The sequence below is a fragment of the Mugil cephalus genome, chromosome 13 (assembly GCF_022458985.1).
Source record: "Mugil cephalus isolate CIBA_MC_2020 chromosome 13, CIBA_Mcephalus_1.1, whole genome shotgun sequence".
Taxonomy (NCBI): domain Eukaryota; kingdom Metazoa; phylum Chordata; class Actinopteri; order Mugiliformes; family Mugilidae; genus Mugil; species Mugil cephalus.
The window spans coordinates 6,316,616-6,341,600 of NC_061782.1; the positions used below are offsets into that span (position 1 = coordinate 6,316,616).

The window sequence follows — 24,985 nt, forward strand, 5'->3', positions numbered from 1 at the left end:
TATTAAATGTGTTTTTATAAAAACTAAGTGACTGTTCAAATGGTGGCCGTATTTTCAAGATTTCATTGTTTCTACCTGAAACACACATGACTAGATTTACAACATTATAAGGAGAGAATATCCAAAAAAAAAGGTTCAAAGAAGGAACTGGGTAAAGAACAAAACAAAAAACATCTGAAAATTGCTTGAACAGAAACTGGTGCAACTAATTTTCCATTAACAGCACCATTAGAAGGAGAGAAGCATAGTGGAACTACATTTCCCATGGGGCAGAGGGAAGGGAACTCTCGGAGTTGCGGTGCTTGTTTTGATGACGCAGACACGCATGGACGCACTGACGTGCTATTTTGCGTTACCTCAGAGACGGCCAGTCAATGGAGTCAAACGGTCACGCAAAACGAGGCCGTAGCAGATGCAAAGGGGATTTTTAAGTCGAAATAGCGCATCGGTCGCAGATAAATGCCGCCAAGACTGCCATGACCGCGAAGAAATAGTTTTATGCGAACCCGCTGGCCTGTTTGCAGCTGACGCGCCGCGTACCAACACAAAGGCCTTAGCGTTAGCTCCTCGGCTAACTTCCTAGCAAGTGGTTTAACGCCGACCTCAGCTGCAGCGAATTAACAGGCGTGTCATTTTAATGTTTTATCCGTAAAGCAGTTAAGCTTTTCTACTTACTTTGAGCCTGTTTTTTTTTTCTTTTGCTTCTCCACGACAATGGCTGAACAGAGTGCAGTGGTCATGCAACAGAATTTGGACAGGTGAGTTCAAGTTTGGGGCTAACGCGCTAGGAGCGGCTACGTAGTTAAACGTAAAATCGCGTTAATTGGGGAAGTTTACGTAAAATATTCCGAAACTCGTCAACTTTAGTTAGTATGTAACTTTTTACACAGACTGCATCCTTTAAATTCTGTTATGCACTTTGATAATTGTAGCTAGTACCATATGTTTGGTGATGTTGATAAAGGACGAGTAATAACTACTGACATTAAGTTTTTATTTACATCATTTCAACTTTCCACAATATATTTACTAACTTCAACGTTTACCATGTCAGACTAACATGAACCAAAACACACGGTGTCACTTTGACCTGACGCTTTGCCCGTCACCTATTAACCTTTAAACAGGGAGAAGACTGAATTGAGAAAGATTTCTAAAATTGTCACGTCCCCAGTTGAATCATGGTTGCTCTGAATGGGTAAACCTTCTGCTTATCGCACATTGCAAAAGTCACTGAACACCACTTCCATGCCAAGTGTGCCTTTCAATCGCCCATGAATGTACAATGTACACGTTCAGCGTACATTCACGAGTTCCTTGGTCAGACTGAATTGTGTGCATCATCAAGGTTTGTGTGGACACCATTATTCAATAAAAGCGAGAAGGTGATATTGATCGTAGACGGAGGAAACAAAAGTAGTATCGAAAGTGCTGACATCTTAAAGTTGTGCGACGGAGGAACGAGAATGCAGAATGCAAACCACACAATTTCAAGGCAGTCATCGTGGGAAACTTGAATGCAACATCAACATGTGAATTTGAATTGGCATGTGCAAAAACAACATAACGCTGATCAGCCAAATTCTTAATAAGGAACAAATCTTTTGTGGTACTGATCCCATTTAGCTTCGCCCCATCACATCTAAATTTTACAGCTGTGTCAAGACTACACATAATGAAATTGGTTTGAATCCCATGGAAAGTGTTGCGGTTGATGTACAATGGACCTAAGAAGCCACGTTTGAGCTTCTCTTGAACAAACTGAGCCTCACTCAGGAAGTTCCCTGGACACTGACTGATTTCTGCAGTCCATGGTCGATTGGCTCTTTTATCACCTGTGAAAGCCAGCGGCCGGCTTCTATAAGGTTAATATCAGAATCTGAAACTCTGGAAATGTGTTGGAGAAACTCTGTAAAGAAGGAAATTCACATATGAAATATTTGCAGAGATGGCTTTTGAAAACTTTAATGTAAGCCTTCAAAAGTTAGTCTTTTTAATTAGATTTCCAAGCGCAGACTTTTAACCTTATGAAACCCTAATCCCATCAGTCTCCCAAGGCTACAACTTTAAATCCTAGAACATTATTATACTGCTAGTGCCTGGCTTTTCATTGGCTAGCAGATCACTCCTATTGTTAACATTTGTTTGTGTTGTTTCATTTCTTAATGCAGTTTTTTATTCAACCGACACTAAAAAGAAGACAATTCTTCTTATGAGTGTGTAGTTCAAAAAAGTCAAAGTATTAAAATTCCAGCATCAAACTGACTACAAAGCCTATTGCAGATCTCTATGAAGTAGTACTGGCAGGGTAGTTCGAGTAAACAGCTTTCATATGTACAATTTGATCAGATTTACCTGTAGGATTGCAGCTAGGTTCTGTGTTATGTCGGTAGCTTAGGGTGACTTGTACTGCTGAGGTTTTTGGCTCGCCTTAGTCAGCACAACCAAATAAGGTGTTCAGTTTCATGTGATGGTGAAAAATGAGAACTAGCACCAGGCATTTTGTGCCACAGCCTCCCCATATGCACTTTTTATTTGCAGCAAAAAAATAATTAGTGGGCAGTTTTAGTTTTAGGTGTCAACAACCAAAGCTAACTGAATGAGAAGTTACCATTGAATTAAACAATTATTTATTATTTTCATATACAGTTTGTCAGGGATATGTAGGGAGCCCTTACCCACCAAGATCCCTTCACAAAGTTGATCACCGTCCCTGAGTGTGAAATCATTCACATGTATGGGTGTTTTACAAAATTCACCCTGACCAAATGTAAACAAAAGAGTTGCCCCACCCTCAAAATTCAAATAAAACATTTGTGAGGGAGCTATTAAGAATTTCAGAAGCTCTGAAATTATTTCATAACATTTGGAAAACTGTTTGAATAATTAGGACCAAATTAATTATGGCACAATGAGCTAATAAACTCCAGTCTTCTGTGGTTTAAGGAGAGTTGAGCCTTTTATGATTTGAAGTGAATTTGTAACTAAGACCGAAAAAGGAAGTAAGTTTATGGATACTTTTTCAAACGAGATAATAACATTAGCTGCGTTCCAAGCATTGTCATCCTGAGTATGTGTGATGCGGGGCATGACTGTGCTGCAACATTTGGGTACGAGCATTTTTGAGCAGCGCTTCCTTTAAAATAGTCACAGCTGTTTGCTAGCTGCTGTAGTGCATAATAAAAAGCATTTACAGTCCTGCGACTCTGCACTCTCTGTCAATATTGAACTTTGGGCTTTGAAATAATTTCACAAGTTCACAGTACAGTAGCAGAAAGGAGGAAAGAAAGGAAGGGCATGTGAGTTTTGTGAAATGTGCTTCCACTGCGTGCTGCGGGCGGGTGGCAGAGGCAATAACCCAGACTGTGTTTGAGGAGCCGATAGCGGGAAGATGTATGTCATGTCCCCTTGCTTCTAGACAGTTGTGTACCCAGTCTGTATCACTGACAAACATAAGGTTCCACAGGCTCTTATCTGGGCCGGCCACAAGCAGCCAGCTGCCCCTGCAATGCAGTGCTTCACAAATAGATGGAGGCGACATTTCAGTCCAGCCGGATCTTTTTTGTTGGCTCTAGCGCAACCTCCCATGTTTCACTCTGTTCTTGTTGTCCGGGTTGCTGCCCCTGTTGCATTCTGTGTGAATGCATTGACGGATGTGTGTTGTTGGTGTGTGTGTGTGTGTATGTGTCGAAGCTAACGGCTGCAGCCATGATTTTGCACAAGCTCTGCATAGGCTTCTTTCAGAGGCAACAGGTTGTCTTTAGTCCTGAGAAAGGAATGTTATTTTTTTAGTTAATATTCACTGAAGGACGAGTTAATTATTTACATTAATGTGAAAACGTACATTTTATCAAATTGTCTTGTAACAAATTTAATCCAGTAAACCTAAAACTATACCTTTATAAGATGAGATGCACGTATCATTATATTTATATAAATTATTATCATATAACATAGGTCTGATTCTAATTCATCTATAATGGTTCAAACTATTTTTTTAACATATTTTCATTTTCTTATTGACAATCGCAGCAACACAATACATGTTTGTTCTTTGATTTCAATAGAGACGTTGTTAGAGATTATAAGTTATTTTCAGTTTTCAGTAATTTCTCAGTGTGTGTTTCATAATAAACAACTGCACAAACTTTTCAACATTTTTCTGATGAAGTTATGTCATATTCCAAGAAAGAGAAATCTTGCCTCAGTTAACTGTAGCCTAATAACCAGTGATACACACAGAATTATCATCAGTGAAAGCTCATGGGAAAGACACATCTTAAGCTGGGTGGTTTAGTGAACAGGCTTGAGTTATTTAAACCCCAACACGGATAAACTGGGGGCCGACCCCTTCACATTATTATGGCCCAAACTGAGGCTTTTTATGTTGAACATTTAGAAGCAGCACAACAGTATGGCTACATTATTGAAAACACTGCATGTGGACATGAAATGAATCATGTGACTAGTGAATTCCTTGGGGGGGTGCAAGGTTGGGATGAATTAACTGTAATCATTCACTGGTGATAATCGTCTTAACTTTGGTAGTCAGCCAGTCTCGACCTCTGAAAACATAAACATACACCTTTTCCTGGACGCCTGTGCACGTGTTAAAGTACAAAATACAAAATAAATACAAAGGTCACAGTACCTAACACTGCACGACTGCCTGATAAACAACATAAGGAAGCCTTCCTGAATAATGGCATTCATTGGAAGTGCCATTATTTTTATTTAATACCATGACTGCCATGTACTGTAACTACATATATTATGCATGTAACAAGTGCAGGACTGAATGAACTGTAAAAGCTTAACATGTTTTTGTTGACTCTGTCCAAAGTTTAAAGTGGCGTGACTCAAATCTGGTATTTTTAGAAGCTGGAGTTGGTGTTGCTATATTTGGTTGTACAATATTGTAAGGACACGCTGTTATTTCGTCAACCTTGTGTGGAAAATACCCAAGACTGTAAAGCCATGGCAACTTTTTAGAGTCTGTGTGGCAGCTGACACAAATTTATTCGCAAAACTGACAGACAAAAGGTATTCCTCTCAGACTGTGGGATGGTTGTGTCCTATACTGTCTGAGTGTGGAAAACACTCAGAGTTGTTGTTGTTGTTGTTGTGTCGGAGACTTGTTTGTGATTGTGTAGAAGCAGTCAGACAGGGAGAAGCCCTCCTAGGCCTTAACCTTTCTTTGAGATCTTTGTGGACCAGAATCCGGTGCTCCTTTGCCTCGCTTTTGTTTTGAGGAACCTCCAGTTTTCCCACAGTCACGTGGCCGTCGCCGAGTGAAAGGAGCCTTTGTCGAGTGGCTTACGTGCCTCTTAAAGATCGGGAGCCTGACTTGTGAGACGATGAGAAAGTAGCTATGCTTTCACACTCATCTTTGTACAGAGTGTCAGTCACATCGTCCTTCTGGCTTCCTTCAAAGTGTGCCATAAGACCGCTCTCCTCTGTCTCTATGCGACAGGGTTATACAGTCCTGCACGTTCTTCAATTGTCAGATTTAAATCCACATCTGAGGTGGAACCTGCCCAGGTTGACGGGATCTACGGTCCCTCACCGCTGCTCGTTCTTTTGATCCCGGCAGCCTGAACATTTTTCATAAATGTTGAAAGGATAATATACACACTGCTGCTCGCCGGCCCTTGAAGTTTCAAAGCAGTCGGTTAGCATTAGGTGGATTAGAGCTCATTGTGAAAACACCAAAGCCCCACTCGAGTTTGCCTGTTTAACATGTAAATAAGTGGGTGAGAGAGCAGGTCACCTTGATTCAGTGAAGCTCAGGCATGTCGCCATCATGAGTTCTTACGTTCATGAAGGACATGTTGGTGGCAGCTGTTCAGACCTTGATTAGAAATAAGGAAATGTGTGATACTGTTGTTAATCTTATGCCTGTTATTGGGGCTCCTGTTCCATTGATGTTTTTGTATTTCTAATCGGTTTGTTATGACATTGTCTACCCATGTCTGGTTTTGTAATTGTCTACTGTATGATTCATTGTAAGTACGTGGCTTGGGACAATGGCTGAAAATTAGCATTTGTGCTAAGTTCTGCACATTTACACTGATGCCTAATACACCAATGCTGATTAATGCGCATTGTCCCAATTCACTAAATTAATAAATGAAACGAAACCTGTAAATATGCACAATTTACAACCCAGGTTTCATGTCAGACTGCACAGGATTTTCTATATGCAGCAGGTATTGTGTACATGTACATCGTGGGGTTATCTGCCTGAGTGTTCTGTTAAACAGGGCTGAGGTGAGATTAAGGTTTCACACTGGGGATAGCATTTCGGTGCTGTTGTATTAGGTCCTGTCATGCTCCAGGGCTGGGTTACAGGAACAGGAGCCAGTGAATCTAAGGTGGCGCAGGGCTTGGTTCTCCACTGTCCTCCTCCTGTGGAGACATCTGTCCACCATCCTCACATTCTACACCCGCCCTAGTTTCAGCCTTTTGATAAAACGCACTGTAAGATGAACCTCATCATGCATTAGCCCTTTTTCACCTTTGCAGCGCTGCAAATTGGGATAACTACATATAACGAGCAGTGTTCTGCAGGAACACACATCTGTCAAAAGCCCTCAGCCCTCCTCCAGCGAGGACACGAGAGGTGAATGGAGAGTTAATGTTTTCGTTCATCTCAGATTCACCACATGTTCCCACCGTGACTCTGTCATCTGAGCACCTCGACCTGAAAGCTCCTCTCCTGCATTGTCATGTTTTATTCAGCACCAGGAGAGTATTGGAAAATTATTCATTGCAGCCAGGCAGCGGTGTGAGCAAATAATCCAAGTTGGCCAACCGGTGTCTGACAGGGGTCCCCCCCCTCCCCAGCCTCCCGTGGCCCCAGTAACGGAGCACACCAAGACCAAGTGATGACAGAAAGCCACAGATTTGACATCTATTATTCAGCTGTGGGAGCAGAGGGATTGAAATATACATGGTGTTCTAGGTGGGTTTGCTGAATCAAGGACTCTGGGCTGGATGTTGAACTCATGGTGAGTTGCGGGTAACATGACTAAACTAATGCAACTACTACTCACTATGAATGCATTTATTTGGCATCTAGACCCAGTGGTAGTTTGTATGTCATGTTGCTAATTTTCCAGGTGCAAAACAAAACATTTTCTGCTTCATGGTAAGAGCAGAAAGCCTGTTGTTCTTCTGCATTCCTGTCATAACATTGTTAAGGGCAAGTACTGTAAGTGAAGGGTAGATTTATCTTACTAGGTTAGACGCATGCAGCTGGTCGTTTAAAAACCTGTTTGAGAGAATATGTAATGAAGTTTGGTGCCTCTGAACTCACGTTGGCCCCAATTCATCTTGCTGATTGCCATCATCTTATCAGTAAATGGGATGATGTTCACATGCTGAAGTGCTCAGTGTTGGTTATTTGTAGTCCTACTCGTATAACCCTATCTATGCTTTATTGAAAATTGATCATTCACTTTTGATTATGAATAGACGAGGCTTGACTTTAGATGGTTAACGCTGTAACTTTGTGACTAAACTCACCATGTATTTGCAGTGAGGGTGGTGGCGATGCCGGATTTAATAGCACAAATGTCCCCGTCTGAACGATCCACGCGATGCAGATAATCAGCCTGTTCCTCTATGTTGAATATATGCCAGGGATTCATGGGAGGTGTGTGCAGGGTAATAATTTTTTCATTCATCCTGTGAAATGCCAACTGTTCAAGGTTCAGTGTAATTATGAAAACGAGAACATAAATATCGCACACGGGTAGTGGGCTGAAAATGGGACGAAAGCAGCAGGCAGCCTCTGAACCAGCCCATCTCCTAGCGACAGGCTAGTCCCAAACCTAATTTAGAAATCCTGACATTTTGCCATTTGCTTGGTTGTTTTTCCTCCATTTCAAGAATATCAGGCTGGTGTCAAAATGATATTTCTAGTTTGAGTCACCCCAGTCATCCTTTAGCATCTTGATTGCGTTAGTCATCGCTAGACGCAGCTGATTTACTTAAATCCGTCATTCAGCTCCCATCTGTGACTTTTCGTCAGTGTATAGCTGCTTAAATGAGAACGTCACCGCTCCATATTGTTGAACTTCACCACACGTGGTGCGGTGAACCTTCCAGACGGTCGCGCGCTGCTGATTAATTATGGAAAAGCAATATAATGTCACAGTTGGAGATGTACTGTTGTAAGGTCAGGGAAGTTGGACATCAAATTACCTCCCACATGTCGGGTGACATGGAGCCTTTTAGGGCCAGAGAGTTGGACTGTTGGCACAAAGAGTGCAGTTAATTGGAAAAGAGACCAAACTTATCAAGGATCCTTTCTTGTAAATAAGGTCCCACAATCCTTTAGAGTGGAACAACGGCTTCCTTAAAAAGACCCTTCCTTTTATCAGGGAATAGAGGAAGGATGTTTTTTTGGGGGGGTTGATGAAATATGGTTTGGCTCGAGGCCAGTACAAGGCATTTGTCTGGATGTCACACACAAGGGAGACTGTCTCCTCAGTTTGTCTGCATCCAGCGCCCCTCTGCTTTCACTGCACATCGCGGCATCAGAATAATTCGGCCACACACAGTGAAGCTCTGGCGAAATTAGGTTCGAGTAGCAAGGTTATTAATACTGACAGCCACGTTAGCAAAATGGAGCTGGAGATAAGGCAAGGATGGAAAAGGGTGCACAAGTAAGGTATAAGAAGGGATTTTCCGTTTTTAGAAAATAATAGACAAAAGCAAAAAAGGGGAAATGGGACACTGTGATGTGATCTGAAAAATAATCCCCTGGATGTGTTGCTTTGTGTCCAGATTGCCGGATGAAGGGTCTGATTATTTGAGCTGCTGTGCATTGAACTGTTTCTGCGTCACTGTCAAATATCCTTGAAAAGCAGTCAGCCTCGCAGCTTGTTTGTCTTTAGGGTTTATGTATTGGTCTAAGATGACTTCATGCAGTCGCTGGCCCAGAGCGATGCATGTGTGTTCATCTAGGCCAGTTAGACAGGAGTAATTCGAGACACTTTGATCATTTCTTCCGTCACTGTTTTGTAGCTGCTGAAAAATGGCCATGCCAGCACTTTTGAACTCTCAAATGAACCTGATCTAAGCTGAACCCTTTGACATTGTTTGTAGAGTTTCTGTTCTTTCAAAAGGGAAATGAAGATTGCATTAGTCTCGCTCGCCGTCTCGCACACTCAAACGGATGCTTGCACACACAGTTCAGCGACTTCCGACTCGATCGCTGTCGTCAGACGTAGAAGGAGTTTCATCTTAATAGGAGTCGCATGAACCCTTGTAACTTATACACAGTGACACTTTGGTTATTCTGCCACAGCTGTTCCCACGTTTATGGGATCGTTCCATTGTTTTATCTCACCTGGGTGTGGGTGTTTGTTCTAGGAGCTGCTGGGTGTGCTTCGCCACGGACGAGGATGACCGCACGGCAGAGTGGGTGCGTCCGTGTCGCTGCCGCGGCTCCACCAAGTGGGTTCACCAGTCCTGCCTGCAGCGCTGGGTGGACGAGAAGCAGCGGGGCAACAGCACGGCGCGAGTGGCCTGCCCGCAATGCAACGCAGAGTACCTCATCGTCTTCCCCAAACTAGGTGGGTTGCATTTCACGGAAGGTAAAACTGGGGCAAACGCATCACGTCGAAGTCTTAAAAATGACGAGATGTCACATTGTCTCGTTCAGCCGGCATTGGTTGGTGGTTGTTATGGAGACGAGTATTCCTTCAGATTTATTTCCAAGGACAGCTGTGGCTGCGTGGAGCTTTAAGTAGCTTCATTAGTTAAAAGTCACATATTCCGCACGGTTATTTATGTTAAATGCAATTTGCAACATTAGGGTCACTCAGGTATATTTTTATTAGAGATATTTTTCACAGCAACATTTAATAGATTGGAGGAAATTGGAGTGCCTGTTGGTTTCTGAGAAACTGACAGAGTTCCTAACTTGTACACCACGATTTAATTTTCTGTGAAAATGCCACGACCGCTCTCATTTTCTGTATAAATGTGCTGCTGAAGGTCCTCGTTGAAGGCTCCCTAATTGTTTCTGCTTGAAACTGTACCCAAAAGCTCTGAGAACCGCTCAGCGCGTCTCGTCTGAGTGTGTGTTTATTTACTCAGAGCCAGCACAGGTTCTGTGGTGATCTGGGTAAATATTTCCTTTCAGCTTGACAAAGAACAGAAGGGCGCTCACTTGTTATCCAGCCCAGCTCCTGGCTGACAGACCAGCAGCAGTTCAGAAAAGCAGCTGCCTCAATTATCGTGACACGTCAGAGTGACGACGGCTTCAATTGTTCCCAAAAGCTGACTCATCTAGTGAAAATACACCAAACACAGCCTGCTCACTTTTCAGTTCCTCCCTTCATATATTTTAAAGACAGTGACTGTCTGTCCTCGTGTTTTTTTTTTGTATTCAAGACAGACACTAGTCACATTAAGAATAAAGTTGGTTTTATCCCCAAGTAAAGTTTACTCAGAAGTTAATTTACACTTGTGAAAACATATTTTAATGTTTTATACCATTCGTCATTTGGTTGCCCTGTAGCCACTGGGCCGCCGCCATCTCAACTTCATAGAAAAGTTGCAATTTGAGACAGAAGTGGGACTAGCTTGCAGGAGGCTGGGCCCAGCTGGTAAACAGGTTCGTGTATATATAGATCAACCATGGTTGTGCCGTCACTCACTGTGGAGCTATTAGCAGACGTTTCTGCTCAGCTTCTTCGGATGCTTCCTCGTCCTCAAGTGGATGTCGGTTTCTCTCCTGGAGAGTTGATTGTTGGCACAGGATATTTGTGGATGCGTCTGTCACCTTTTACTTTTTTGTATGCATGGGTGGGTTAATTGGCTCGTAGCTCCTGGTAGCAATGTAAATAAGTTGCACATATGAAAAAAAAATAATATTTGGTAGAGCTACATTTTAACCATTAAGTGATAATTCACAAGTCATCTGCTGGGTTGCACATTTAGTGAATACTGTGGATGAAAATGGTGACAAACTCAGATGTATTTGTTTATTTCTAGTCGTCCCTTAAATGTGTGTTTTAGCCTCTTTAGTAAATGTATTGATGAGCCGAACAACAGTTACCGTGGTCATTGGCAAACCTCTCTTAACCGTGTACACAGCACAGTACCAAATAAGGAAGCCCAAAAACATGAAGTGATGCAGCCTAATTCAGGTGAAGCCAAGTCTGACTGGTTGCCAGGCAACATGGTAAAAGGAAGTCTGTACAGCAGCAATATTACAACAGATCTCTCGGTTAATAACGTGTGTTCACGTACCTTTTCATCCCATTTTTTCCTGTGATAACTGCATTAAAGGAATTGATAATGTCTCCCTCACATGCTCTGGCTTTGAGACGTACATTATTCATGACTATAGACTGTAGTGCTTCAGTGTGCCCGTAAATACGATGGCTTTGTGGCTAGTAAACGCTCCTTTCAGTTTCATTAAAAATGAGCTGTGGTCCAGGAGGTAAAGTGGTTTACCCTGAAGCTCATGATGCATATACTGCAAAAGTTTGTGTTCTCTGGTCATTGGTTTAGGTCCTACAGCGAATTGGCCTTCGTGCTGTTCATTTGCAGGTGGTTTGGTGTGAAACTGTGGCTCATGTGCTGGGCGGTGGTGCCCTGAGAGAATAATACATGAGGCTTATGCCGCCGTCTCTCTTCACTTATTGAAGCCTGGATACGAACAGCCAAGAATTGTGTTACCTTTGATCTCCCTGCATTTAGATGATGGACTGTGAGGACGTTCAGAAGAGAGTTGCTTTCAAGATGTGCAGTGGTAGTACTCTAAATTAACCTTAACTTATTTTTGTTAGAACAGCATTACGAGTCCTCTTATTTTAATTGAATTAATAGTTTTTAGTTTATTTCAATGTCTAACCCAGCCAGGCCCACATCAAATATGTGTCCTCCTCATTTTTAGTGATTTAAAGCCATGTTATTGTTCTGAATGTAAAAAAAAAAAAAGAGGCGGATGTTCTTCATAGCAGCTGAAAGTATCTGGATAGGAAGTGCAGTAGTAGTGTTTGATTATATGTACTGTTCCTGTGTGGCTCCAACAGGGGGAAAGGGTCTGTTTCCTAATCCCATTAGCGAGTGTCAGACAGAGGTGGCGAGGAAGCCGTGCAGGGAGGTTGGATGTGTCTGGGAGAGAGGAGTGGGAGTGAAAGTGGGTCACGGGAGGAGCCGTCAGAAGAGCTCATCAAAGGCTGACGGAGCAGAGGGGAGAGGAGTGAGTAACGCTGCCACTCTGCTGATGCACTCGTGAAATTGCAGCTTTGACTTTGCGACTCAAACATTAAATTCACACTTCTTTAGATCTCAGGTCCGTGATGGTAACTTTTCTAGATGTGAAGGACAGAGTGTGCATTCAGCGGCCACCTGGCACATGTGTTCCTGTTAGCGTGGAGGCTAGGAAGAGCTCCAGAGCGGCTACAGAGGCGGCCTCTCCTCAATCATGCAGTTGTTTTAGTATTTGTGTATTTAAATACCACACCAGGAAACGCTGACCATGCTCTCCACCTTTGCACATTTGATTTGTTGTCTATTACATGTTGTGTGTTGTATGTCTCGTTCAGTAGGATACCTCGCCCTTATCTCATATTTGGGTGTATCAGGTGTACTTATGTTATGATATTATTATATCGGTAGCAATAAAAGGTCTTTAAAACGACGTCGGCCATTGCAGTAAATTCTGGGAGAGTATAGTGCTCAATAAAAGTAGTTATCATGAAAAGCTTTTCTTTCTAACAAAGAATGATGTGAAGCTTGGTCCAAAGTGCCTTTCAAACTATCTTGAGTTAGTTGTTTGGTTCACATCTTAGCGTTTCCACCTTCAACCTGCAGCAAACAGAGGACGTATATCAGACGTCCCACATCTGCATTCAAAACAGAGGACAGGTGACTCTTAAAGATTACTTATTAATACAGAGTAAACATACTAGGTGATATTTTATGTGGTCTATATGAGGACTATAGACTTTAGCTGCAGGATACACCGTGTGCTCCAGTGCAGTAGGATTCCAGTGTTGTCTGTTTTGCTGCATCATTGCTGCAGTGCTTCCTTATATAGATACAGTGGTACCTTATATTTATGGTTTGCACGTTGCACAGCCAGCCAATGGCTCTTCAGTTACAAAAAAAAAAATAATAATAAGCACAAGTATGTCTGTCCCCTTTGAATATAATGTGAGCGTCTTGGCTTCACGAGCTGTGGTATTTGCGGCAGCTTTAATTAGCCATCAGAATAATAGTTTCACGGCTCGGTGAACAATAGCGTGATGACAGCTTTCTGTTTGGGCGATGGAGTTAAATCTGTGGGGCCGGTAGAGACGGGGAGCTCTGCTGGAAAGCTGCCACGGTAGTTACTTTCTCAGGGTTGCTGCTGAGGCCAGCTCATTTCTAGAGGCTTGACAGGAATTACTCGTTTTTTGGCTCCGAAGGCTGGGACCCCTGCCTCCTGCTGGATCAGATGTGGGGGCTGGTTTGAAGTCACAGATCGCCTTTTCTATTAACCCAGGTTTTTGATTGTTTTCACTGACGTGTGGCACGGGGGAGGTGGGAAGCTAGCAACGTCTCATACCTCGAAGAGCAGGGCGGCTAGCTGTACGCTGGTTCTGGCTGCACTCCCACCAGCACCTGCTCCACAGCCAAAGCCAGCCTATCATGCTAATTTGGCTGGCGATCCAACTCTGAGGACGGTGTGTCCTTGCCGCTCCTCCTCCACTGATACTCTGCGTAAACAAGCCGGCGTGCCAATGTGCGGACCCACTACCGAGGAGCTGCAGTTGCACTTTTCCCCTTTCTCCTTCACTTCCCCTCCCTCCCTCCTTCCCTCCCTCCCACCTTTTTAATTATCTTAATTATGGAATCTGCTGCCAGCGGCTGAAACGAATTGCTCAGCGCTGCGTCTCGCTCGCGACCATTAAAGGGCGGCCCAGTCGCCCCCAGCCGCGGCGGCGTAATGCTCAGACGGGGAGAAAGCCCGAAGAGATTCCAACCCTGTCATCAGAACGCGCCCGTACTGATGCCCTCAAGCATTGAGGAGATCAGTGCGGTTGGCAAACGCAGGTGCGGTAAAAGCAGTTCTGGGAAACATCAGGAGACGAGACAGATCTTCTGCATTAAGAAGTAACTTTCGATATTTCCGTCGGGACTTTAAGTAGCTTTAGAAGTGACAAACGCACCACGCTACTTTGGGGTTCTTTTCATCAACAAGTGAGCCAGAGCACTGGTGTCTGGAGAAAAAAAAAAGACCTTAAGCGTGACCTGCTTAAAATGCCGCACAGAGCTCAAAGCTTTTATAGACTCAATGTACTCAGCTGTGGAAATTGGGTGCACTGCTAACAGTGGCTGAATTGTACACAACTTGTGGCAAGTACTTATGGGTAACAGCCGCATAGTGGGCTCGCTGTGCAAACACCTTAATAAAGTCTGTCTTATGTCTCAGCTGCAAAAAGTGAAAACCCCAAAATAACCATGGGAGCCCAGAGTTATTTTAGAAAGCTGTGCCTCTTTTTTGTACCTGGTGTGTAGACTAATGCAAACGCTGTAGTTAGAGACGTTACAGTTCGGTGTCGACGCTGTGGCTTCATCTGAAGGCTCATGAAAAAACCCAGCTACTGTAATTCCCCCCCCCCCCCGACCTGCAGCACTCATCCTCAATATAAAGGGGATTGGAGCTCAGTGCGATACGAGGTTGATGTGTTTTTATTTTGTTTTTTTGTTATGTGCTGCACACCAGCCTGCCTGCATATATGAAAATATGTTTATCAGTTCGCTGCTGACACGGCCACAGAGAAAAGTGTTTCTGAACCAAGTCCTCCTTTCACAACGACCAGTGACTCAGCGCCTCCTTAACGACCTTTCACTGCCTCGACTCTGAAGTAGACCAGCGATGTGTCAAAATCACTATTTTAAGAAATCGTTATAAATGTCAGCCTTCTCAGAGAGAGAGAGCCTGTAAAACTGACCTTTGAGCCCGGTTTTAATAAATGTAGGGTTTTAACAGCTCAGTCTAAACAGTGTAAACAGCGTGTCTACTTACTTATGGAGGATAATTTAAGAAAATTGTAATAATTGAACTAATGTTGTCGTTGCCCTCACAGATATTTAGCCTCTAGTTGGCAGTAGGCTTTTATCCAGCTTCTGTTGTCATACTTCTTCAATCTGAAATGCTTCAGAGCTTTGTCGCTCACGTTTGACTGGTCATGCAGAACCAGATTTCCGAGGCCGAGGTTTCTATTGAGAAGATGCAGGAAATGACATTTAATAGATCGACCCAAGAATTTTATAAATGGATGTCGGAGCTTTTAAACAAAAATCGATTTGAGTTAATCCAGCGCGTATATTAAAGTCCCCTTTTATTTTATTTTTCCGTTTATGAAAATTGATGAAGTTATGATCAAACGGAAGTATCTTTATTAAACTTTGCGTTTCTCTGCTCTGACGTGACCTCCCGTTGTATCACAGCCTCCTACGTGTGCTAATCCGGTGAAGTGTTCCACTCAAGCCCTGTTCTCGACTAACGCATCTCAGCTTCTCTTCTGGAAGATACTAGCCTCGTTTCTGGCAAACACGGCGGTTAATCCTCACCGTGTCTAGTCCTTCCTTTTGTACTGTTTAATATCCAACGTGGAGTTTAAACACAGGAACCTGCCCTGCTTGTCTAAGTGTGTAAGCAAAGACGTCAACAGCACAATGAAATAAGAGTCTGATCTTCTCTTCACATACCTACGCTGCTGTGACTAACTAGTAGTGATGTGCGGAACGATACTGTATCACAATATCGATGCTTTTGATTTGTCATTAACAAGAACACAGTGGAAAGTAACTAATCTATTGTTAAACCTTGTGAAACAACTTCAGATTAAACCATTAACACTGAATATGAGGCATTTATGATGAGGTAGAGAGGAGAAGAGAGCACAGCATCAGAATTAGGATGCAAATTTTTATTTTTATAGTACTTTACATTAATCTAATTATTTTACTTATTTTTTTAGTGTGTGAAACAGCATTTTCACACATTTTGTATGATTGTGTCTCTGTTTGGTGTTTTTATCATTTATTATTAGCTTGGCTATATAGTAAATGAGGCCACTACCTCAATATACTTCCAAGTTTAAAATTAACAAATAAATTACTAAATTAATATATTACGATTTGAAACACACTACTCTTTTTTTTTTTTTTAGATTTACCAGACACATTAGGTGTATTTGTATCTGCCGATACCAGCCTGAATTTTACTCGTATCGACAGAAAGGAAATCGTTTTTTATCCAACATCACTACTAACTAGAGCTGCAGGAATCGGTTCGATAGAAATGTTCTGTGTTCAAGCAGAGACGTTTCTGCGTGGAGCGAACATCAACTACGCTGATATATTCAGCCACTGAAATCAGCTGTCGTCTCTTAAACGTGAGAAGGCTGCTTTTATTAGCCGCTGTGATAAGAGTGTTTGTTCCATATGACGAAGGGTTTGAAACAGTCATTACACAAACATATACACTGATATGACCGTGTCCCCTCTCACTGCCCAGTTCATTAGGTTAAAATAATCAATTCTAATATAACAGCTACTAAATCCCCTCCAGGTCTGTTCCGATGGTCAGTTTATGGTGGTAATTCACTGGTCACTGTTGGAGGATCCAGTTTGTGCTGCTGTTAAAACTCGACAGAAACCAACTATAAGGGGGTTAACAAATAATAGAAGCACGTGTCTTTACAGTCTAATCCCGTTAAATAACACTAGAAACTACAGACTGTAAAATGAAAGCGCAGTTGAATCAACATCTCTCTCTGTTTAGAAACAAATGTGGAATACTGCACCCGCCGCTAAGCTAAGATTTACTGCAGGATTGTTCATTTGTGTACCTAATGAACTGGCAGGTGGGTGCACAGCATTGAGCACAGTAGGAATTTGCAGGAGAAACCTGCTCTGATCTTGCAGTTAAGAGTTTCCAGACTTGTGTGGCACACAGGAGCCCAGCTCCCTCTGGTCACATCCCCACCCAGCTCTCCTCCCTCTGACTCCTGGCTGGTTATTAATAGCACGTACATGGCTCTGTCTGAGTGAGGAAATCAGGTTGCCTTCCTGTAAATATTGCATGATTTCCCTCGAGTCCGCCTGGAATGCCAGGGAGCAGGATGCGGCAGATTCTTCTTTTTTCTTTTTTTTGGGCCGTGCTCCTGATGTCAGGCGGGGACGTCCCCGTTCTGAAGGCATGTGTGGAATGAAGATGAATCCTTAGTCATGCGTGTGCAGGACCAGCCCAGTTGTTTTTTAATCTCGGTTGAACTGGCCCAAGAAGCTCCTCCCTGTCTGTCAATAAGTTTGCAGCACAAGGTGTGGACCGCATTGACGTGCCTCAGAGTTTGGGAACGCTTCAGGGAGCAAAATTCACTTTCGCGTGACCGCATTGTTGACATGTTCTGTTAGGACGCATTGATCGTGTGATGCCTCCTTTCGGCTGACTTTCACACAAGAAGAAAAGTAATGAGAGAGGGAGATGCTCTGGTCTAGTCGGGTGCTACATGTCGAAGTAACGGCCACACGAATGTATGCCAGAAGTGTCCAAAAGTGTAAAAATATTGTCCACTTAGTTCCTCATAAATGTCAAGAACCTCTCAGCTCATGAATGTAACCGTCTGATCTTTGCCTCCATCAGGTCCCGTGGTCTACGTCCTGGACCTGGCTGACCGGCTCATCTCTAAGGCCGGCCCCTTTGCTGCTGCAGGCATCATGGTGGGCTCCATCTACTGGACGGCGGTCACGTACGGAGCTGTCACCGTAATGCAGGTATGACCAGAGACTTTCATATTCTGTTCTATTCTTTCTGCTTTGTGAGTACGAATCAACCAGTTTTCCATTCTGACCGTCCTCTCCTCCGTCCAGGTGGTGGGACACAAGGAGGGCCTGGACGTCATGGAGCGGGCCGACCCTCTGTTCCTGCTCATCGGGCTGCCCACCATCCCGGTCATGCTCATCCTGGGCAAGATGATCCGCTGGGAGGACTACGTCCTGCGTCTGTGGAGGAAATACTCCAACAAGCTGCAGATCCTCAACAGCATCTTCCCAGGTCAGGACGCACTCTCTGATAACGTGTTTAAATCGTTCTAAGCTCTCGTCTTAGCGCTCGCGTTGCAGCGTAGCAACGTGTCCCCGTTCAGACGTTTAAGCCCTGCTCTTAACGAGATGCATCATGATTCAATTTGAGGGCTAGAGGTTGAGTCTTTAATGGATGCAGACAATGAGTCACGAACACAATTACCACAACCTGACGACACAAGACCAGTCAGAAACAAACACAGGACGGAAGTTTCATCATAAACCCTCATCTAGTTTCATCAGAGCGGATAAACAGCCTTCCTATCAGAACCAAAACGTTTGAACTGTCCGCGTCTCCGCAGGGATCGGCTGCCCCGTCCCCCGGATCCCCGCCGAGGCCAGCCCCCTGGCGGACCACGTGTCGGCCACGCGGATCCTGTGCGGCGCCCTGGTTTTCCCCACCATCGCCACCATCGTGGGGAAGCTCATGTTCAGCAGCGTCAACTCCAACCTGCAGAGGACCATCCTGGTAAGTGGAGCCAAAAGAAACACCAGCAACCGGCAACGGTTCAATTCAACACTGGAGGAAAGTTGAGGTTTTTATTAAGGGCCTGTTTGTTTTGGCGAAGTTACACCCGACAGTAACTATTTCAGTTCCAACAATAAATAACAATAAACAGAATAACACGCTACAGTATCGTATGGCTAACGTTACTTCTCAGTAAAGCTCTTAGCGTTAGCATCTTTTATTTAGGTTCATTTATTATAACTGAAATGAACTAATTGAAACTGAAGCTAATCCACTTTTTCAAATAAGAGGATACTCTAGTACTAAAGTACCAAAAGGTCATATTTTAGTACACAGGTGTCAAACATATGGCCCGCGGGCCAAAAGTGGCCCGTCAGAGGGTCCGATCTGGCCCGAGGGATGAATTTGCAAAGTGCAAAAATTACATTGAAGACATGAACTGCAAATTTTCCAATAAAAGTGACTACTTTTCCTACGTTTCACACAATTTTAGTAGAGAGCTGTGGACGTAACACAACATTGAGACACACAGAAATTGCACTTTTTTTTCTAAAGAGAAAGATTTTGTAATAGTGCAGCTCATTAAATGTAAATACTTTCATAATGTACTTGTTTGTGCTAAAACAAAGGGGAACATCTGAAGTTGTCATTATTTGAAGGTCTGGCCCCCTAGAGATCATATTGTTCTGTACGTGGCCCCTGAACTAACATGAGTTTGATGCCCCTGCTTTAGTTTTTTGTGTATTTTCCCAGTGTTGAAATCAAGTCCATATAAAATCAGGAGAACTGATTTCAATGTTTGTGGACCATTTGTTATTCGGTAGTTCATATGGATCATTGTTGAGTCCAGTTCTTAATTTGATCTGATAATCCACGTTTTTCCTGGTCTCACTGTATTTACTGCTTCATCTCATGTGGGAGGTGCCAGCTACAAGTCACATGACGAGGTCACGTCACATGTTAACAACCAGGTCCTCATGTGTAATTAGAGGCTGTAGCTCAGATTCATATTTAGATTTCTCAGGATATAAGATCATCTGGATCTCTAGAGACGTCTCCCCTCTTTCCTGGGTTGACTGTGAATCACATGAAGCAGCTGAAGATGAGAGCGGCCTCACGGAGAGGACGGAGAGGTAACCAGAGCAGCTCATGTGACCCCGGGCTGCATTGATACCCGGGGACACCACGTCCTCATCCTCTGAGCTCTGAGTGACAGATGGACTGCCGACTCGGAGCCGAACACAGCTTCTTCATTAGTCTCCAGCTTGAAGAATAATCAGAGTTAATGTTTTAGAGGAGGATACGATGAAGAACAGAGTCTGAGGTTTCACTTCCTCGTCCTCGCCTGATTCTAGGAGCAGGAACCAGAGAAACGGTTTTACTGGAACGATTAATCACTGGCTCCAGTGTTTCAGTAAAATTCCTTGAAGAACCAGTCGGGACATTATGAGTGACCTTTAATCAGGAGACAGAAAAAGGAACGTCTTTGTTCAGAGTTCGTTTCAGTGCAGCAGCTTCCTGTTTAGATTTTAAAGCCCTTTTCACATGGGACCAGTTTTACCTGGAACTCTAGTAATTGGTAGTACTTGTGAAAGTCGTCTGTTCAGATGGTCCATGTGAGTCATTTGTGAAGTAAAAAACTGCAAAGCAAATGACGTCCTGTGAGAAAACTAATGCAGAGTGGATGAGTTTTGATTGAGAGCTTCTTTTTTTTTTTCTGCCTCTTGTCACATTAGAATAATAAGGATGTGCCATAAATCAAAGTATGGACGTCACTCTCCCATACAGATGAAGACGGAGTCCAGCATTAATGTGTTCATCACATCTAGGATCAATAGTTTCATCACGACATGTTTTATTTCTAAGAATAGATGTTTTAATAATCAGAAAGTTGCAAAGTAACTGAAGCTCAGACCGGCTACTTCAGTTACTGAAGACTAAAACAGATGTTTCTAAACCGTGTGACGTCCTCGGATGAAACTAATCCCGTGTTAATGGGGTTAAAGTTTGCACCTCCTCACTGTAGCATCCCAGCGTTAATCTCCAGCCTTAACAGAAGCAGTCAGGACTGATGTGTTCATGTGTTGCTGTGTTGATGGGATGGTGAGTGCTGCTGTCGTGTCTGAACGGAGTTTCCTCTCTTCACAGGGGGGCATCGCCTTCGTGGCCATCAAGGGGGCGTTCAAGGTGTACTTCAAACAGCAGCAGTACCTGAGGCAAGCCCACCGCAAGATCCTCAACTTCCCCGAGCAAGAGGAGGCCTGAGGAGGAGGAGGAGGAGGAGGAGGCCACAGAGTCTGGAGGAGTGAGGAGTGAGGATGGACGAACCACACGCCTCAGGAGGGGGGAGAGGAGGGAGGCTTCATGAACTCGATGAGCAGGAAGTGCTGGTGAAACAGACTTGGAATCAGTGTCACCCTCATTACCTTCCCCTCCCTGCACCTCACCCCCACCCCCACCCTCACCCGACTCGTCATGGAGCGACTCATCACACCCACGCAAGCATCTCCTCCACACGCTGTTTCCTTTTTTTTTTTTTTTTAAACCGCTTTTCATGAGGTGAACACGGATCAGACGGGAGCACGTTCAGAGTCGGCGCGCCGCTCCACGTCTGCACACGTCTCTGCGACGGCGGCTGGATGTGCTTCAACAATCACCCGAGTAACACTTCATGTAAACTTAACTGTATTTTAAAAGAGAAAGAGAGGGAAGAAAATGCGGGGCATGTGTAATTAGAGTTTTATAATACTACTAATAATAAATGATTGTTTTATAATGTTTGTTTTGAAGCGTCCCCTTTGCCATTGTCGGGGGTTTCTATTGAATGATGTCCAGTGTTTGGAATGTATTAATGAGAAAACAATAAAAATGTGTTTAACAGTTGTTGATCATGATGCAGTAGAGTACAAACAAAAAAACCACAACCAGGAGGCGTTTAGGGAACACACGGGGATCAGAGGAGGCCATGTTTTTTTTTAATCTCTACATTCACATAGACTCAGTTTGACGGCTCGAGCCCGTCGCCGTGACGATACTACAGATGTTTCAAGATGTTGGACTGACCAGCTTTATTTTTACTTTTACTTTCTCGTGTGGTTCTCATTGACATTCAACTCGGCACTTTTCACTGGTGGATGTTCGCCGATGCTAGACACAACCTTTTCTGTTTGGAATTTTTTTTTTTGATGATGATGAAGGGATTTTACTTTTGAATCTTTTCTGCCCCTCATGTGATGATGGGACTGCCGTGTTGCCTGACTGTGACTGTGGCCTTCAGCTCGGTTCAGACCGTTGTGTAATTACCAGGAAAGATGCTCGTGTGGCTGTGAGAGTCAGTTCAAACAGACAACAAGTGGGAAGCGGGAAGCCAGCCCTTCCCTAAATCTGTTCAGTATTTCTAAATTAAAAGGGGGGGGAAATGTATATTTAATATTTAAATGCAACAGAATTAAATTGGTGCATTAGTGGAAGTCTGAAAACAGCTCACTTGCTGCACCTGCATGGGCTTGTTGTCATTTTTTTTGTGAACTGACCTTGCATGATGTGATAATTTCCTTTGCAAACGCGGCAGCCGGCTTGGAGACGACCCTCTAAGCCGCTGCTGCTCCGACGAAAAAGGCACGACGACTATTTAACCTGCACATGTGACCCAGGCGTACATTCACCCTCTGCCAAAAAACAAAAAAAAAAAAAGAAAGGCGCTCAAGTGTGAACTGTGCTGTAGAGAAGTTGCTTCTGATTGTCGACGTCTATGGTGTCGGTTCTGTGAATAAATGTATTTTTCCACATGTTGACGTGTGCGTGTTTGTGTGTTGAAGGATGAAACCGTGAGACGGAAACGGGTTCCATTGACTTGTTTATTCATTAGAAACACACAGGAGACATAAAAAGACCAAACTCAAAAAGATCAGCACTCTTCACCAGCCCATGAAGCCAATCAGTCCGTTTTTTTTTCTTTTTTTTTGCTAAATACATCCAGAAATGAAAACCACTCAGTAGTAGGTACTTCTTCACAAAGTAAACAGTGCATGGCCCAAACCACCCAAGCCTGATATGTAATGATGCTAGTTTCTCGGAGGACGCTCTGAAAGCTGTGGGAGTGGGACGCTACCTAAGGCCGGTGGCGGCGGCGGCGGCTGCTGCTGGTTGTTGTTGACGTCGTCTTTGGGTTTGACCACAAGGGAAGAGTGTCCTTTATAACAGTAGCAGGTGGTAATGAAGAGGCCTGGGTTTGAAAGCTCTAATAATAATAATAATAATAATAATAATAACTGAAATGGTTTCGATGCAGTTGAGGAAAACGAAGAAGCAGCTTTAACTTCAGCCATATAGTGGATTCAAAATGACCTTGTTTAAAACTACGCAGCATCGTGTGACAGAGAGAATGAGGCTAAGAGCCGCGATGGTGCTGGGGACAAAATAATGTTTTTTTTTTTTTTCTTTTTTCATTACTATTATTCTTAAAAACACAAAGTTGGTTAGCACCTGAGAGAGCAGGTCACACCATCTACTCCAGGAGTCCAGCTGCTCTTTGTACTCAGCGGTGGAGACAGAGCTACGTCTCTTTCTGTCTGTCTCACACCGGTCCCTGTCCACGAGAGGAAGGTTATTGCTTCGCGAGAGAAGTGCATATATATATATATAAATATATATATTATATATGTTCAGAAAACAAGTCTGGACTCTTTAGACTAAATGTTTCAAAATAAAAATAATACAAGGCTAGCTGCTTTGTTTGACATCTACGCTGCGAGAGCCGTCCCAACTATTTAGCGGTGGTGGTGGGGGGGGGGGGGGGTGGGGGTAAAATCCTGCCTCCGATCACAATATGACACCAGCTCCTCCCCACAGGACAGAGGGTACGAACAGCGACAGCCTCCCTCAGGTCTTAGAAAAGGATCAAATAAATAAATACTCTTCGTCTCCACAGCCGTCCCCTACCTCCTTTTCAGTCTGAGGACTAAAACCAATTCATGAAATAACAAAAAAACAAATAATTCGCTGATAAAAGAAGGGTTTTTATTTTAATTACTAATAAAACTTAATGTCAAATAAAAAAAAAAGAAGAAGAAGAAAAAAACAGCATGGACGTACCCCTGAGATGTAGAATTACAAACTACTGTAAAATGCGAATAAAAAATAAAAACTTTTTTTTTTTTTTAAATGGCCGTGGTTCAGTGGTTAGCAAATTTTTCTTTTTTTTAAAACAGCTCCTCGAAGGGTCCCGACATTTTCCCAGGTCACAGGCTAGAAACATTCTGACACATGCAAAGATTAAAACCATGATGGAGCAGCTTCAGGTGAGCAAGAATAAAACGTCCCGTTTTGACTGAGTGCAACTTTTGCCGTAATAATATTGTGGAGAGAGCTGTGGGCGCCTCCCACACCAGTCCGACAAATAAAACAAGACCTTCGTGGGGTTACCGCCTCCGGTTCATGCCCCCCCTCCCCTCCCCTCCCCTCCCCTCTCCTATGACGCCACAGCAGCACGACTCTGAGTCTGAAGAACTCAAATAAAAACACCTCTGGATGCGAAGCTCCTGCGGTACACTTGGACTCACTTAAAGGGATCTGACCCTCGTCTTAACGTGCTCTTTTTCTTTTTTAATTAATGTTGCTTCTATTTCTCTCTAACAGTCTACACTGTGTCGTGATGCGTGCGAGTTTTGCATCTCCTTTGTTTTTTTTTTCTGCTTTCTTTTTTTTTTTTTTTTTTTTTGGGAGACGTGAACATGAGGCGAGTCCAGTGAGACCTCTACCGTTACCACGGCTACGTCGACAACCACGGAGCTAACTTTGTGATTTGTTTTGTTTCAGAGCATCTCTTCTCCAGCCTGCCACACACACACGCACACACACACACAAGCATCCATATGCACCCGCGCAAACACACAAACACGCAAACACACAGTCATGCAGGCTCAGTCAGATGAAGTCTTCCTGATGTGGGGGGGGGGTGTGAGGGTGTAGGTTCAGGCTCCAGAATCCGGCGGCCCGCTTCCTCCCCCGTGCTGCTGCGTGTCGACCCCCGGCCTCGCTCACAGTTTGGCAGCCATGAAGTTGATGTGAGGCTTGACCAGGGGGAACAGAGGCAGGCTCCTCTTGAACTCAGTCATGTCCTGAACCAAAGTGGGCTGGAACAAAAAAATAAATAAATAAAAAAGGTTGCAAGTTTTCTACCTTTAATTTAAAAATGACCACCTACGCAACCACTAAAACCAGAGCCGACTTCCTGCCTTTAAGCAAAACCACCCAACCCAGACCTATTTGAGCTGCTTCCTATTGAGGACATAAAGTCAGAACCCTAACACTAACAGACTCTGATTAAAAGAAAAGGCTCAGTATTTTCCTGAAAGAGCAGAGCAGAAGAGATTTTAGCCAATTTTAGTGTTTTACGAATGGAAAAAATAA

The 24,985-nt window shown here is 43.6% G+C and overlaps 2 protein-coding genes across 3 annotated transcripts in view; one reads left to right on the plus strand and one right to left on the minus strand.

Annotated features, from left to right (window-relative positions):
* Window positions 1-332: 332 nt before the first annotated feature.
* marchf5 (membrane-associated ring finger (C3HC4) 5) lies at window positions 333-22,362 on the plus strand. The gene is made up of 6 exons (XM_047602389.1): window positions 333-758; window positions 9,382-9,584; window positions 17,666-17,796; window positions 17,893-18,076; window positions 18,408-18,574; window positions 20,723-22,362. Exons 1-6 carry the CDS (start codon window positions 715-717, stop codon window positions 20,837-20,839), a joined length of 846 nt encoding a protein of 281 aa, XP_047458345.1. The 5' UTR covers window positions 333-714; the 3' UTR covers window positions 20,840-22,362.
* Window positions 21,758-24,985, minus strand: part of ide (insulin-degrading enzyme) — a 28,146-nt gene continuing 24,918 nt past the window's right edge. For both annotated transcript variants that reach the window (XM_047602387.1, XM_047602386.1), the window contains exon 25: window positions 21,758-24,708. In XM_047602387.1, coding sequence (XP_047458343.1) covers window positions 24,613-24,708 — 96 coding nt within the window. In that variant the 3' untranslated portion in view covers window positions 21,758-24,612. The remainder of the gene's footprint in view (window positions 24,709-24,985) is intronic.